Below are 17,319 nucleotides of genomic sequence, written 5' to 3' on the forward strand. Positions count from 1 at the left end.
TGATTTGAACTTCATTTTGCATTCGCATCTTTTGTTTTCGTAAGGACAGGCTGACTGTCACAGGTGAGAATTAAGGCAAACGAACAGCAAACGCTACCTAATGCTGAGCAGGGATGCAGGTGGCATTTTACACTTTTGTTTAAACAATTACATACTTGGTATTTCCACTTTGCATATTAGAAAGTTTGACTGACACTCCTTGATTCCTAGATGAGCCTTTAATTGTGATTTGTGTCAAGGTGCATTCACATGCATATTGAACTTCAATCAAAATGCAGGAAAACAGCATCTGGAACGTGGCTTTATTCAACCGATAAATACCACGATAAGCATGGGGACATAAGGAAAAAATACGTCTACCAAAACACGCTTTGCGTTTAAAACATTTTTCTTTAGCAAGTGAAGTAACTAATTTGGGTGAGCTGAGGGCTTCCTAGCCCTCTGGTCCTCAGCGCATTAAAATGAGATCTCATCCTCTCATAGCTGATTTTTATTTGGAGATTAAAAGAAAAAAAAAAAAAAAAAAAGACAAGTTTTCCTGCTTTCTCAGCTTATACTCAGTTTTTTCGTTTTTTAATGAATTAGTCGCTGAACTGAACTAATTGAATAAGCTGAGATGAAGACTAATTTGGTATCTTTCTTTGATAACTGATTTTCTAGACTGGAGAAGTGCAGCAGATCTACTCCATCTGGAGTTCAGTAAAATATCAGATACGGTGCCCCACACTGAATTACAAGAGAAGCAAGAAAAAATAGCGAGTAGTTGAAAAATTGTAAGGCAACTGTAAGGCATGGGCTATAGGCAAACTGACAGGGGCTTGTGCTGGAGGGAGGCTTTTAGTAGAAATCCTCAAGGTCTGTCCTTGGACCTGGTGTTGTTTATCGTTTTCCTAGGTGACCTTGGCACAAAAAAATTAGGAACAAGATAATGAAATTAGCCAAGGAAACAAAGCTAGCAGACATCCGCACTGCAAAGGAAGAGTGCAGATAAAGCCAGGTGATCCCAAGGGTGGAAATAACAGAAATGTTACGAAAAGGGACACTGCAAAGTGGTAAGTCACCACCTTGGGAACTAGCACCAAACATTCTCCGATATAAGATAGGAAACCGTCCATTAGAAACGTCTTAAGAGAAGCTCCTGTATTAGAAATGTCTCTGAGATATCACTGGAATGCACATGTGAAAATACCTGCAAAGTCCTGAAGCATTAGAAACAGAGATTTTACAAAGCACTGCTGAGACATCACCTGGATGCCACACGCAGATTTGGGTACACGTGGCCTGGAATGATTCAGGCAGAGCTGAATCTGCCTTCAGGCAAGGGCACAGACTGGGCGACCTCCCAAGGTTCCTTCCCACCACCATGTCCAGAAGGACAAATGCAAATCAATGCAAGTGCCAAGATGAGTTACGGCTGGCCCTCGTGCTTTCACTGAAAGTATTGGCTTCTTAGCAAAGAAAAATGTTTGGGATTTGCTGCTTGCTTGCCAGGCTGCTTACCAACCCTGTCCTGGGAAGGCTGCAAGCCCAGAAATGCAATTCTCAAGCCTTGTGCTTGCTCTGACCTTCTCCACCTACCTCTGCTCTTCTCTGAACTGAGCAACACCCAATATTGGCTACTCTTTCCCATACACACTTCAGTCAGGCTTCTGCACTCCTCAGTCTCAATTGTTTTGTTCTATTGATCCAATGCAAGACTGGCTGAGGCCAGCGCAGTGGCAAAAAGCGAACGGCAAAAGCGTACAGAGGGGAAGGAGCCTGCTGCAGCATCACGGAGCCGACCAAAGCACCCCTGGGGACAGGCCAGCTCCCTGGGAGCCACACACAGTGAAATCCACAGCTGGAAATGAGAGATTGCACACCTCTTGTCTAGGAACGTGTTGGTCCAGAGCGACCCAGCCTGCCGTTGTGCTGCTGATTGAGTGGTGCTCACCAGGCTCTGAAGCACTGCTGCCCAGACCGGGCATCCCCAGCCTGCCCCAAGAGAGCCACAGCCCAGCCCAACAGCCCTACAACAGACATCTCGTGGCAGATGAACCTGGGCAGCCAGGGAACTAATCCCACCCCTGCAGGAAGCTCAGGTCCTGGGACTTTGTTTACCCTCATTTAACTCTGAAGTGTTTACCCAGCTAAAACCCCTTAAGCTGCATTATCTTGTTTACTGGGATGCTCTGCTCTCCTCAGCCCAAGATAAAACTACACCGCCTCATCCCTAAGAGGGAGTCATTAATAGACACGGCCCAAGCAAGGCGGGGTTCTCCGGGAGTGGATGTGGGGCAGGACACCAGCCTGGGGCCTGACCCACAGGCACAGGGTGCAGAGGTCGGCCTGGGGGGGAACTCCCTGCACCAACACCAGCCCAAATACCACAAGGCACCTTTTCCAGACAGCACCCTGACACCAATTCATACCTTTTGCACCAGAACCAACCCAAAGGCTTGGGGTGCCAAACACAGATTTGCCACCTTCCCCCCTCTCTTCCAAGCATCTGATAAAGGAGCTCAATGCAGCTGTCAACTCCGAGGCAAAGAAAGAATCAAAGCACGAGCTGAGCCGGGAGGTCAGGGAGCACAGCTGAGAAATCCAACCCAAGGAATCAGCAGCTAGCCATTTTCCTCCTAGGATGGGGAACAGGGATCAGGCGGCCTCCGTTAGCCATCAGTTCTCCAGTCTGGTATTTTAAAAGGCATATCAAACGGTAGGAAAAAAGAAAGGCGAATAAAACCCTGCGACTGGAGATGGGAGGGAGCAGGGAACGGAGCCAGGGCTCGCCAGCTGCTTCAATGGGGCGTTTGTCTCCCGTTTCTATTTTTGCGGCACCTCTGCGTAACCTGGGGGAGATGAGGCTCTGCATGCTAAAGAGGGCAGCCAGCCTTCGGGGAAACAGCAGGGATGTGAGCACGGGAGGCAACACCAGCCACAGCTCACAGAGCACACGGAAAGTGGGAGAGGTAAGCGGAGCGGGGAGAGGGAACAAAGGCAGAGAGCGTGCAGCAGGAACAGCGTGGGAGCTCCTGCTCTGGCTGCGAACTCTCGAGTTTTCCAGCTGGCAGCACCCACAAACGTGACACGTGGAAGGAACACCGACCTTGCTGAAGAGGCTTCACCTCCACAAGGAGCGGAATGGGGCAGTTTCAACAACAGGGAGCAATAGTGTGTTACCTTGCCACAGGCGCTGGAGAAGCGCCAGCCTGGAGGATACACACGTGAAGGGAGTTTGCTGGTCGCGGATCCCACCGGCGCCTCAGAAAATGGCTTCAGCTCACAGCACTGAAGCTTGCTCTGCTCAGCTCAGCAGAGGATGCGACACAAGAGCCCGAAAAGGCAGATGGAGGAGTTTTGCTCAATAGCAGAAAAAAAAAAAAAAAAAAAAAAGGAGGAAAGAACATCTGCCGCTTATACCCCGAACTGCTGGGAATAAAAGGAGTTTCACGTTTGTGCTCAACTCTAGGAGAACCCCAAAGCATTTTCTACATTAGCCAACCAAGAACCACTTTATCCCTTTGCCACAAGGCAAGCCACCTCTCCACGGGATGGGGCAGCTGCTTAAAAGCTCCCAGCCGGCCTATTGAACAGGACTAGCAGGGAAAGAGGAAATAAGTCATTTCTGGATCCAGCTGAAATGAGAGGAGGGACTTGGGGACGTGAAATGGAATCTGGCTATGACTGTGTCAAACGGCCTTTAAAATTTTCTTGCTTTTTAATTAACAACGAGCAAACCTCAGTTTTCTCTCCAAGGAAATAACACAAACATCCTATAAGATGTCACCACATTGGCTTGACCTTCAGAGGGGCCGTGTGCCCTTTAGCTGCCCATCTCCCCAGCCGTATCAGCAGGTTCTACCTCTCCTTCTCCAGTGCTGGGACTATAACACACCGCCAGGAAGGCAGGATCAGCCCTGGCTGAGGGGAAGAGCATTTGCCTGGAGCACATGTTCTGGCTTTCTTGGTTCTCACCACCAGCTAGCAGAGCCTTACAACACCACCCAGGCAGGTGTACAACGGGGGGCCAGGGCACCTCGGTGTGGCCAACACGGCAGCCCCAACAACGTCCATCTGGCCTGGCTCCCGTTGACCTTCCTTTCAAGCTCAGCCCAGACCCCAGATTTATCCAACAACGTTATTTCCTAGGAGCGCTAGGTCAGGAATGGGTCACTTGCCGATAATCGGTTAGGACAGGAACACAATGACCAGATGAGGGAAGCATCTGCCAGGGATCTGCCCTCCCCCAGACCACCGCCTGCAAGAGCTGGGGAGCAAGGCCCGAGGGCAGGGAGGAGAGAGGCCCCAGGCAGAGCTGCCAGTGCAGAAACGCTCACAGAACATAACAGAACACGGCGCTGATTTAAATAACAAAAAAAAAAAATCCCAGTTGCAGACAGATGAAGAAGAGAAGCATAATGCTGTTCAGCTGAGGGCTGTCCCAGCTGATTCCTCCACTCTCACCTGAAGTCTCTGACTGGGTTCTCAGCAGGGTGCAGACAGGACAGCCATTTATCAGACAAGTCATTCTGGTGCTAATTCGGAGTTATGCCTGGAGCACTGCACCTCTCCCAGCCCAGCTCCCACCCAGCCCTTCTGCTGCTCCCCCAGCACACTGGACCCCTCACGCATCCAGCCAGGTCCCTAATCCAAGAGCATTTTTCTAATTAGGACTTCAGAAAACAAGATCAGACTGCCGTCCTCCTCCGGTACTGTCAGCAAGCAGGTCCCTCACCAGGTGTCCCTCGAAGCCATCCACCATCCCATGGCCCTGCTACGTTTTGCAAAACAATGGGAGAAGTAAGGCAGGGTGCAGGTCCTGCACTCACTGAGGAGAAGGTGACGAGGCACAGCTGGAGGCCTTGCACTGGGGCAACTCTTTAGAAGGAGATCCTAAAGCACCCCCTAGTTGTGCCAGCATCTTGAAGCTTTCAGAGACCTTTACAGCTAGCATAACCAGGGAGCTCAAACACAGGGAGCAGGGCGTGCATGTTGCACACACTGAGCAGGCGCCACCTTGCCACAACAGACCGCAAGCGTTTGCTCCCCTGACACCTCAGCAGGGAACACCTCCAGCACGCAATGCGGGTACCACAATGGGAGGAGGCCAGGAACGCCAGGATGGGCATCTGCTTTTGCAGCCAGCTGCAGATGTGCCCTCCAGCAGCAGAAGTGCACCGGGGTCTGACCTGCAGGGCTGCAGGACCCTCAGCCCGCTCTGAGCAGAGCCAGTCTCCCAGCAGACTCCACAGAACCAGGCCACAGCAGCTCAGGTGAGCCCCTCTCCCCCCTTCCATCAGCCGTTCATGCCAGGAGTCACAACCGTGCCTGGTTTCAGCCTCGCAGACTGTTTCCCTTCGCTCCCTCCCCGGATCGTCTCGTAGCCTTCACACCTCCCTCCTCTGCTGCTGCCGCGTCTGCTCTCCTCCGCGCTTCTCGCTATCGACCACGGCGGGTCCCAGCTCGGGGGGGAGACGCAGCCCCCGGGGAACCAGCGCCAGGTAGGCAGTTGCACCCAGCAGAAGTGAATTTACCTCTCTCGGTTACCTTTCCTAAGCACCCTCAAAGCAGCCCGCAAGCCCCCAGGGGTTAACAGACCACAGGATGAAAGCAACTGATCTGGGGGGAAAAAATAAACAAACAAAGCAAAACAAAACAACACAGCCCACGGATTCTTTTGCCCAAAACATTTCAACTGTCTGCCAAAAAGTCACCTTGCCAGGCCTTTGCTCCCACTACTCGCTCTGTCTGGGCTGCACGCCCCGGTCCTGTTTCCAGCACACCAATTGAGTGGCTGCTCAACCTGCAAACCTCCCTGCCCAGGCACTGCTGAGGAAGGCAGGAGGGACATCGCTCCAGACACGGCCCCAGCAGAGCAGAAGCCTTTGACACCAGCTCAGCCCAAAGGACTTCACGACTCACCGGGCACAACCGGTGAGATGCTGCACAGAACGCGCATCCAGATCCTGGGAGGCACAACGGGGCTCGGCACGGGGATGGTGGGGTCCGATCGGAGCGCCAGCAGGACGCATCTTCCTCGCCAGCATCCCTGGCCCTCTGAACAAACCAACGCACGTGTTTGCTCTGCCTCTGTGCGACTCTGCCCGGGCTGCGCTCGCGTGGCTGACAAATAGCCTCTCTCCATTCTTTCGGGATTACGTGTTTCAATAGCCGGCGAGGACTGGAAGCAAGTTCACCCGACTGCCAGCTGTGGGCCGCGACGCACCTTCCCCGCAGCCCCTCTCACGGCGGCCCGGCTGCCTTTGTGTCTCCTGCTCACTTATTTACCCACAAAATGCCGGAGCGTCTTCCCACGCTGAGCGGAGGGGAAAAAAAAACTTTTGTGTGCTCTGATCTGCAGCTTGTCGCCTGCAGCTTCCCCTTGAGGGCTTAATGTAGTTATTTCTACCCCTGATGCCTATAATTAAATGAACATTTCCTTATGGCACCGGAGAGGCCAAGGAAAAATTGACTACAGGGAATTTTCATCCATCCTGATTTATACTCCCTCAGCTCCGGCTGTTCACACACTGCTAACAAGGAATCTTCTAAGCAGGCAGAAGGGAAAAAAAATAAATAAATAGCCCACATGCAGACAAGCACCTGGGGAGACAATGAGAGGGAAAAGACCGCTTCCCTACCCTCTCCCCTGCTTTTAACCACATCATTTTCCTACTTGCAAAAGCAAAGGGGCTCAGATACCCAAGAGCCCAGAGAGGTGTTTCCATGCTTGTCAGCAGACCTACGCACTGTCCAGCCTGCTCCTGAGACCCCGATGTGGGGCACGTTCACCCTGTCCTGAGGGTCTGCAGAGGCTCCCGACCCCAGGAGGCAGCTGCAAGCACGCCTCTCCCTCAGCATCAGGGATGCAGACCCTGCAGCTCTCGGGTTTTAACCATGCCTGTCTTGTGGGACTGGAGGAGCGAAGCCACAACGCACTGAATTATGCCAGACTGGAACAGCTCCTTAACCACTGAGCAAAGCTGCTAACCAAAATGGGCTCAATTTAGAAATTCTCAGCAGTCTTTGTCTCCAATTCCGACCTTCCAGCCAGGTAGGAAAACAGGTCTCCAGGGATGCCTGGCCATCCAAGTCCAGCCACCACGACGCACCAGGATTACCAGTTTCACTAGATGAGGAACTGAGCTGCCCCTCTGAGCCGCCCCTCGTCTCCCATCCCTCCACCTCTCCCTGCTAGGACAGCAGAGAGGATCACAGGGAAATCCAAGGACCCAAATCCTCCGTATCATCACCAGCTGGACAGCAACACTAGAAAGTTTCCAGCAGTCTGTGCAGAAGAGGAAATACCCTCCCTCAGCAGAGCAGCATCAGCTGTAGACCTTTTGGGTGCCAGATTTTAAAACCACCATGAGGTCCCTGTCCATTCCCCGCAGAGCAAATGCAGCTTTCGAGCGTGGGGATGGGGGCAGCCTGTGCTGGCAGGACAGCGGGGTAGGAATACAGACGGTCCTACCCATGCACATTGCCCTGCTCCATGGAGGAGGCAGAGGTCTGGCAGAATTTGGGCACAGGTTTCCCGATGAGATGCAGCTAAAGGACTTCTGCGAGCTGTGCCCGAGGTTTTCCCTAATGTGGACAGCCTGCCTCGAGGGAAACACGAAGCTGGCTCCCAGCTCAGCTCAGGAAAAGGCTTAGTGCTTCTGTGCCGCGGAGTATTGGCACAGAACCCCAACAGGTTTTTTTTTTTTTTGATCCATTTTGCTCTTTAAGCTCACTATTGTTTGCAAACCTAAGAGGCTTTATCCCCTCTCATTAGGGAGCCCCAGACCACAGGGACAAGGCGCTGTACGTACAGCTCAGGGACAGAGCGACTCCACAGAGCTTACACATGACACATTCCCCCATGAACATTTTCAGGAGATTGGGGTAATAAGATAGACATGCCAGGGGGCTGGATGTCACTATATCACAGCTCGGTCGTGCTGGAAGGCAGCGACTGGTTGGGAAATCAGCCCTTCCCTCCCTGCCAGAATGACTCAAGACAAAGACTCCCCCACACTTTAGATGTCCCCGCTCAGAACTCCTGTTTCTCAGCTTCGCTCTGACCAGATTTTGGTACAAAAGAGACGGTGGTAGGGAGGGCGAGCGCAATCGCAGCCTCATAAGTCTTGAGGAGGGAGCCCTTTGTTGGGAAATATCCCCAGATTATTTACAATTAGGAGCGCAGCCCTCGCAACTATTCCGGGTACAATTATTCTTGCACTTAATTGCCTCTCCCTGGCACCCTACCTCTCCTCCAAATTTCAAGAGGACGCTCTTGGAGGGGGGAACGTGGAGCAATTTGTGGTTCCCCCTTCCTTTGTGGCAGTTTTGCGGTAGTTAGTAAAATTACCACGACGCCAGAAGAAGCCATAAACACAAGAGAGAGAGCGCTTTGGGGGCAGCCCTGGCATAGCAAGGTCCACCGTGGCGGGCAGCTCACCCCATTCCGGGCGACGTCTGTCCTCACAGCATCGCGAGGGCAGTCAGGACTGGCCATGGCATGCAAGGTCCCCACTGGGGACCCCATCACCGATGCTGGAGACCCTGGGCGAGCAAAACCCACAGGCACCCCACAGCTGGGGGACAACCAGCCACCACCCCTGGGGGTGACGGTGCTCAGGGGGAGCCCGGTACCCAAGGAGATCTGCGGGGACCCAACGGCGGGTCCCGGTTCTTGGGGTAAACGGGGTGCTGGGGACCTGCCACCCGCAGAGGTCCCGGTGCCCCGGGGCAGGGATGGATGACCCACCGGGGGTGCTCAGGGCGCTCCGCTACCCGGGGACAGGACCGGAGGGACAGAAGGGATGGAAGGACGGAGGGGGGGGGGGTCCCGGTGCCTGCCCCCACCCTCCCGCTGGGATGGCGGCGCCCCCCCACCTCCAGCCCCCACTCACCGGCGGCCAGCAGCAGCAGCAGCGCCGGGGCCCGGTGCAACGGCTGCATGGCGGCGGCCGCTGCCCTGCCGCGCCGCCTCTTCACGGGGAGCGGGGCCGCCCCGCGCGCCCGCCGGGCTCTGCCCCTCGCCGCCGCGCCCGGCCCGGCGCCGCCTCCTCCCGCCGCTACGGGGGCGGGGAGACGGGGAGGGGGCGTCCGGAGCCCCCCCCGGGGCTGAGGGGGGCCGTGGAGGCGGCGCGGAGCCGGTGCTCGGTGCCCGCCGAGCCGCCCCCCCTCCTCTCCCCAAGCCGGCTGCAGGGCCCCGGCCCCCCGCGCCTCCGTGTGGCGGCGGTGGGTGGTGGGAGCCGAGAAGGGCCGCGGGTGCCCGTCAGGCGCTGAGGGGATGGGGTCCCTCGGCGGGAACCCACTGGGGATGGTCCCAGACCGCGGGCGCTTCGAGCCCTGTGGTGGAAAAGCCCGCAGAGTGATAGCTTGCTTAGCACCTTGCCTCACCTGCGAGCTGCAGAGCCACGCACTGTGCGTGTATCTCCCTCACTTCATGAGGAAAGATTTCTCCCCCAGGGCAACTTCATTTCTCTGACTCATGTCCCACAGGCCTCCAGCCCCTGAGCAGCCACCACTGAGGGGCCACAAAGCTCCCAGTCCAGTCATGGCCTCACACCTGAGACCTACCCAAAACCCAAGCATCACAGGGCTGCAAACACCTCATAACTCCAAGCTGAAGGACCCCAAAACAAACCAGCCCCTTTCCCTTGGGTATCAGGCTCACTGGGCATCATGCTTTCCTCAACAGCAGCACATAGGTGCCTTTTTATTCATTTTTGGAACAATTTTCTCATCACACAACTCTAGGAGGGCAGGCAACACCAACATCAAGCATCTCAAGCCTTTAGTGAGGAGGCAGTAGCACTGCCATGGCCTCACCAAGTGCCTTCATGGTGGCCACCTTGGTTGCTTTCTGAGCTGCGAAGATGTCAGGAGGAGCATTTGTTTGCAGGTCTCTCTCCATATGCTCTGCTCAGCAAGCCACTCTCAGGGCGGAGACGTGCTGGTGTCTTCTCACCGACCTCCCCATGCTTCACAAGCCGTGGTGGGCCCCCGGTGCCCATGCAGCACATGGCTGAGACAACAGCAAGTTGGTCTGGAGGCGGTCAGGATTCTAAATCCAAATATTCTTATCCCCTAAATAAAGATTCACTAAAAATATTCCAGATTTTTTTTTCCCCCTTTTCCCTGCAAGTAGTGAATGTTCTTTTGTTGGAGATTGAATCGCCTGAAACAAGTGCTGATGGTATTTTTTTTTCTGTCATGAGCTTGATGGCTTTCTGACAACTAAACAAAGGTGGCATGCCAAAACCCACCAAACCCTCCTGAGAGCCAAACAGCCAGCCTGGTATGATCAGTGCTGGCCTTTGTAGCTCCTGCCAGACCACCACTGCCCCTCTGGGCAGCTGCCTGCCCTTTTTTCCCCTCCATCACTCGCTCCCATGCAGCAGTTACCCCGACTGGGACAAGGGCAGGTGACGGGCTGGCTGCACCCGTTCCCCAGCACAGCAAGGCAAAGCCAGCAGGCTTGAACCAAACCACTCGCTTTTGGCTTCTGTCAGACCACGTCCTCCCAGCACTCTGAAAGTCCTTTTTATCCCAGAATCAATGCAGCCCCCAGCCCCCACTGCGCAGGAAATGCAGCAGGAACTACCGAGCTGCCTCCTACCCCTTCGCTGAGATAAAAACCCCTTCAGTACACTCAGATCCTAGCCCAGGCATGGCATTTAATGAATACTCTTGTCATTTTTCCACTTTTATGCTGGTAATTTGGCTGTCTCTGCATGCAGGTGGCTTACTACAAGCGGGTAACTAAGAGCCTTTCAGATCTCTTGACCCTGCCACATCCAGCCCCCAAATCTTAGAAACTGGTTCCAGTGTCTCCAGCAGCCCCATGGCATCAAAGGCAGCGCAGACACCCTCGTGAATTACCCAGCCTCGCATCAGAGGGGAGGAAACCATGCTGGCACGGCACTGTGCACGCTTACTATGAGGCTCATGGTGCTCCCTGGTGCTGCGTGGATTTATTTTGACATTGCACATTGGTCTCACACTGAGCAGCAGAAAGGGACAGTGTGAAAGGAGAAGATGCATCTTAGACAAGAAAATGAGACAAAATTTGTGGCCACATCGATCAGCCAGGTCAGCGTTGCCAGCAGAGATGGGCAACACCAGTGCTCTTTTAAAACAGCATGAACTTAAACCCGGCACAGCCCGTGTCTTCATTGTACGCTCCCTTGGATAGGCACGGCTGGCTCAGCTCTCCCGAGGTATTGACAGCTTTACAGGCAAAGGTTTGTCATTTCTCATTTGATCTTCTCCAGCCTCCCTACCTGGGGTACATTCTCCAACAATGTTCAGAGCACCGGTAAAAGGGGCTTTGCAATGGCACTAAATGCTTTTTATAGCTGCTTCAAAGCTATTCAGAAAAGTGATACTGGGAAGAACTTTCATCAGTATTACCATTATCTGTGCTTTGCTGTTCTTCCCCCAAATTGTTCAATTTCACAGCTATGTCTATTAGACGGAATCAAAAAGCAAGTGTGTATATTAGGCTGGCAAAACTGAAAATCCTTCTGCCACTTTCCCCGTAAGTTACCGTAACAGCTTTTACCTTCAGGAAATTCAGCCAGCTTTCTGATTTCAATTTAAGGGTCATGTTTTGTTCCAAGATACTTGCAAACAAATACTACTGAAGTAGAGGAATGAGGTGATAGCTAAAGGAAAGAATTCTAAAGGAAAGAATTTGCTGCCTAGGACTTGTTAATTAAAAGCAAATTAAATAGAAGTCTAATCTCAACAGAAATACTTGTTTTGAAACTCCAGTTGTTTTTTTTTTTAAAAAAAAAAAAAAAAACATTAATTTGAAATATGCTGGTAAGAGGTTTTATTCTCCTAAATCCAGCAAAACTGAATTCACTTACAAAGATGAAAGTGATCTATTGCCCTTGCTCAGCAGAGCAAGAAAATAAACAATAAGCAAAACAAATAAGCAGTCAGATGTTAAGTTCCTGCAGTGTTAGAAATGCAAGATGTCACTAGTACCAGGAAAAAAGGTTTAACACTTCTTTCATTGCACGCTCACAGTTATCCATACAGCAGAAAGGGATCCATGGCCATTCTTGGTGCAAAGATGAACAAACAAACAAAAAAAAATTACTTTCAGACTCTGTCCAGATAATTCAATCTCTAGCTTTTTGGGACAGAGACTCAGTGACACAGCAGGCTTGTGGCACACCAAGGCATTTCACCCCAGCTACTGTGAAGCTGGGCAGCCTTTTGTCATCTCATCCCCCCTTGACAAGGAAGCTCGAGACTCCCCTGCCCAGCCTCTTCTTCTTTGGGCACAAGGAAGGATTTAACCTCTTCCTTGTTGCAGCATACCTGAATTTATTCCAGAGTGTCTGACAAGATTTATATAAGCTTATTTGCTGACCAGCCTTATTAATGCTCGGACACAAAGATTTTGACTGCACCAAGCACGGGTGGGTACCCACTCCATTCTTACCTAGCCCAGGCATGCAGCCATTCTGTGGGGAAAACGCACACCTTCTGCTCTCATCCAAAACCCTGCTGGGAAAGATGTGTAACAAACACTTTGAGAGAAGTGACCTGGAGCAATTGACACCTTCCAGGATGTGCTGTAATTAGAGGGGAATGGGATCTGTTCCGTTGAGAGCACAGGAGTGGGACCAAGGTTTTCTGCATCACTGTGAGCCTTTCTTCATCTCTCCACACCAGCTTCCTCCCCTTAGGGAAGGGCACTCTACCCACCTGGGACACAGCGCTGTTACCAGTCCTGCCTGCTTCCCAGCCCCTGCTGTAAGAAGCAGTGAAAGAGCACACACAAGTTGTGCTTTACTTTGACTTGCAGTTTTCACATGCCCCTGCTGCTTCCCATCCCTGAAGTGCTGCATTTCTCTCCCCTCTAAAGCGGAGCCGATGGCTGCATTAATAGCCATGCCATTCTCCTGCAGGAGGCTCTGACAGCAAACCCCAGCAGACTCCTAGAGGGCAGAAGAAAACAAAGCTATATTGAATTTGATTAAGGGGCCAGAATAACCTTTGACAGAGCCACCTGAGGCAAGGAAGCAGACAGCTCTCCAGCTGAAAGCCAAAGCAAGTTTACTCACAGCCATAGGGACAGGGCTCCTCCCAGAGAAGCAGCAGCCTGGGCACATTGCTGTGTTGCAGCAGGCATACAAGGGATGGTCACAGCCCTCCGCTCACACAGGGGTGACTACTGAGCTTCCAGCTAGGAAGCAGGAAGGATTTGGTCTCTTGGGGTTTATTCACATCATTTAAGCTGAGCTTCTGCATAACACAGCTAGAAAACTCATCTCTGCATTGAGCACAGCAACTCAGTTCCTAAGCAGAGACCAAATGCCCTTCTGGAAAGGGTTGCAGAGGGATAGAGAAATCTGCAGGAATGCAGAAAACTAGATGTATGGAGGGCAGGCAAACCTCAGACCTCCTGAAGTTTTTTGCTGGAGCAGGAGAATAAGCAGGTTGAAGCCCAGTAGAATGAGGTGGTTAGCAATAAAGGACAGGAGATTTGGTCTTTGCATATCTTAGAGACATAACCTTGGTCCACGTTAGCAACCACCAAGTCCTTGCTATGCAGGTTTTAAGGAACATACATTGGGGAACTGAGCACAATAACACAGCTAGCACAACAGGGACCCCCCAGTACCTCATCAAGCAGAGCTGCCCAAGGCTAGCAGTCCGGTTCTGACAGAAGCCCACACCCTGAGCATAGCTCATGTCAGTGAGCTCAGTCCAATACCAAAGCAGGGAGCTGGTCCAGGGGCCAGTCAGGTCTGGTGAAGGCAACCATGGTCAGATGCCACCCAGCAACTTGGCAGGTCCACAGTGATGGGACAGAACCAAAGCCAGAGCATGATGGCAGATCATAGCCTGGAGCAACAGGCAGAGCTGAGCTGGACAGCAATACCATAACCAGGTAGGTTAGAAAAGACCTGTAAGAGCATCAAGCTTAACCATAAATCCATCACCCACCCCATAACTCAAAGAAGCAGTAAGGGACCCCAGGCTGAGCTTAAATAGAGCATTTGGGCCGTGGGTGTGGGGTGGTGACCACAGGTGAGGCCGGTCAGAGCAATTCGGGCCTACCGGTACCCTCAGGGCCTAGACAACATAAACCTTCCCCTTCACACAGCGAGGGGAGCTTCTATCCCTCACTGAGTAAGGTACTGTCTCTGGAAAGAATCCAGAGGTGGCTTGTGGGTTACACCTTTCCTTGTTAAACTGAGAAGCCTAATGTTGTCTTGAGAGGAACTCCTGGCACCTTAGCAGCTGGCTAAGCTGGAAGCAGGCAACCCCAGGGCACAGGGAGCAGCACGCACCTGAGGAGGGCTGGTTTCTGCTGCCTCTAAGGAGGGCCGTGCACTGTCTTATAGGGCCCACTGGCACTCCTACAGCTGTATTTCCACATGGTTTTATGGGACTGAAGCTCCTCAGCATTTCTCACACAGAGCAGTTATTTTTCAAGTCCCCCTGAGCACCAGATAAGCCATGAGAAACTTGGCAGCTCCCCTGGGTTCCCCCCCACAGTCCCACCTTGCCTTTAGTGAGAAGTGACCTGCAAGCTGAGCAGAAGGAAGCATAGCCTGCTTCCAAGGAGCTTTTGCTCTAAAGATGCATTGCTCAGCAGCCCCTCGAGGCTCCCTGAAGATGTTTAGTTATGGCCGAGGAGTGTGCTGGATGGCTGGAGTCATTGGCAGGCCAGTGCTCCATGATAATGGAGACATTAAATCAGTCATGGCAGCATGAACTGCATAATAGATGCAAAATACAGCAGAAGTCTGATCCAATTTTGGCTCTGCGTTGTTAAGTAGTAAAGTACCTCAGGAGATGGAAAAATACTGGGGAGTTCAGAGTGCATCCTCCCTGTAGCATGGCACAAGGGGTGGCTGTCCACTCACCTGTGACTGTAGATATACACCCTCTGTAATGATATTCCCATACTGTGTTCAGGGCTCCACAATGGCATGCTGGAATTCACCTAATTAGGTCAGCCGAGCTCAACAAAGACAGAGCCACAAGCGCCTGAAATGGCCCTCCTGGTTGAACTGCAGCTGGCTGGTGTGCTCTAGGACGGGGACATGACACTGTCCGAGACAACTGCTCCATCTGGAGCACGGTTGCACTGTGAAAGTCCTCCTCAACCAGCTTCTGGACAGCTCTTTAGTAAGCACACAGACGGACAGATCAAGTTCCAGCCAAGGTGTGGGAGAAACTGAAACAATGCTGGTCCAGAAATGCTGCATATGCTATTTTTTCCAAGTGGCTATGGCATTAATTTGGGGGGAAATGTGGTGTATTGAGTGTAGAACTTCCCCTACCCAGAACTTCCCCCAAATGGCAGCTGCCATTTGACAAGCGGACTGGGCAACAGCTGCTAGCACACAGGATACAACCCAGGACTTGCAGATAGAGCGTGGTGGTTTATGATCACAGTAAAGGCAGAAGCTATTGAGACTCCAGACCCTTTCAGGAGATACAAAAGGGCTTGCAAAAAGGAGGAGTTTCTGTCTCCTCCTTTTTTTTTTCAAGCTCACATACCCTCACATGAGTTCAGGCACATGCTCGTGTATGTACACATTGTGTATGTGTGTGTGTGTAAATAAATACATATATTCAGGATTGTACTCTGTCTAGCCAGAGTGCTCCATGCTGGGCTAAGGTCAAAAAGCATTTTAGGAGGTGCAGAGAGCCATGCTGTTCTCTCAGGGGTGTGCACACAGAATGTTCAAATTAAACTGGTTCAGGATCTGGCCCGTTATGTCCTTTTCAAACCAAGATGCTCTTCCATGCCTGTCTGACTCAGCATTTCCCAACAGCCACAGTCCCAAGGGGAGCGATGATGACTGGAAGGGACACTGCTGGCTTCACAGAGCTCTGTTTTGCAGGGAGCATCCTCATCACCTTCCTGGCTGAGACCAGGCACAGCCTGTTCTGGACAAACCTCACCTCCCCGAGACCTTGCTTTTGCCCCAGGTTGTCAGAGCGTGCGATGTTTGAATCTCAGCAGTGAGAAGTCAAGTGCTCAAGCTTGGCTAAAGCCAGGGTTGTCAGGGGAGCAGCTCCTTTTTTCACGAGAGCGTGGCTCGCCTTGCTGATCTCCAGAGCCCTGCAGTAAAATCCTTGCTGCACTCAGCTGGAACATGCCCCCGGGCAAGGCGGCCCCTGTTCAGAGCAGCATCTGTTTTCACCCCGTCTGAACCCCTGTCCAGAGCAGACACCTGATGCTGTCAACAGCCAAAGCTTGCTCCGGGGAACCTGAAAAGCTCAGTGGCCGTGAGAGGAGGAACATGCCTTCAGACTGGCATTAACACTCCACTGAGCGGCTGATGCCAACATTAGCAAGGGCGCAGCTGCAAGAATTCATTGCTCTGCTGGATGCTGGCAACACAAGGTGGAAAGGCAGAACTGCCTCTGCAGTGAAGATTCAAGATGAGGCAGGGTGAGAGAAGTGACAAACAAGTGACTGACAGCAGCATCTCTCTGCTGCCACAGCTTGCACCGTGCTTCAGGTGAGGTGGGGCCAGAGGACATGAGGCAGGAGTAAATTGTAGGACAAAACTGAAGGGTGGCTGTCATCAGCCCTGACCAGCAACAGGGCAAGGAGCTAGGAAAATCATCTGTTCCTGTGTATTCTCTCGTGGTTTACAGTAACATGCTTGGCCACGTGCTTAACTCTGGGACACTACATGAACAGCAGAGGGTTCATAAGGTTGCAAGTGTTCAGGAAGCATTTTGTATTTCTCCAGTGCAACACAAAGCCTTTCTCCTCCCACACCCAACCTTCATCCCCATGACACAAATCCAGTTGTTGGACAAGCTTGTGGCATCCCTCCTTACTGCTGGGTTTGCTGTCTCAGGGCCAGCTCTTTCTCCAGCAAGGTCTGTGGGTTCCCGTGGAGCTGGACACAGCTTCCAAGTGCTCGGGGTTGCTCTCCCCTGGGACTGCCTCTGTCCATGTCCTCTGGTGTTAGGAGGTGAGGCGCTGACAGTGCTGTGCCCACACCTCAAGAGCCACGCTGGCTTTAGGCAGGGCCTCACCCCGGGGCTCCAGGCACATGGCAGCACTGCCATCCCCAGCGCAGACCTGACCCATGCACACATCTGGGGGGCAAAGGGCGAGCTCAGGCAGGGAGCGCATGCCAGGAAAGTGACTCTGTGGGCTGCCTGCGGAAAGCCCTGGTAGACAGAGACCCAGTGGGAAGGGAAAAAAACAGCCAAAACAGTTAAACAAATACACAGGAGGGAGCTGGCAGACAGAAAAGGCAACATGCAGAGCCAGTTTCAGGCTGAGAGTCATGTGCTAAGCCCCCAGCAGGGTTCAAGCACAGCTAGCTCCCGAGTAACAAC

The 17,319-nt window shown here is 52.6% G+C and overlaps 1 protein-coding gene across 1 annotated transcript in view; it reads right to left on the reverse strand.

Annotated features, from left to right (window-relative positions):
• PODXL2 (podocalyxin like 2) overlaps nt 1–9,059 on the reverse strand; it is a 29,779-nt gene extending 20,720 nt beyond the window's left edge. The window contains exon 1 of the mRNA XM_035337649.1: nt 8,880–9,059. Within this exon, the coding sequence (XP_035193540.1) occupies nt 8,880–8,928 (49 nt within the window). The 5' untranslated portion in view covers nt 8,929–9,059. The remainder of the gene's footprint in view (nt 1–8,879) is intronic.
• Nucleotides 9,060–17,319: the final 8,260 nt, after the last annotated feature.

Source organism: Oxyura jamaicensis, chromosome 12, assembly GCF_011077185.1.
Source record: "Oxyura jamaicensis isolate SHBP4307 breed ruddy duck chromosome 12, BPBGC_Ojam_1.0, whole genome shotgun sequence".
NCBI classification, from domain to species: domain Eukaryota; kingdom Metazoa; phylum Chordata; class Aves; order Anseriformes; family Anatidae; genus Oxyura; species Oxyura jamaicensis.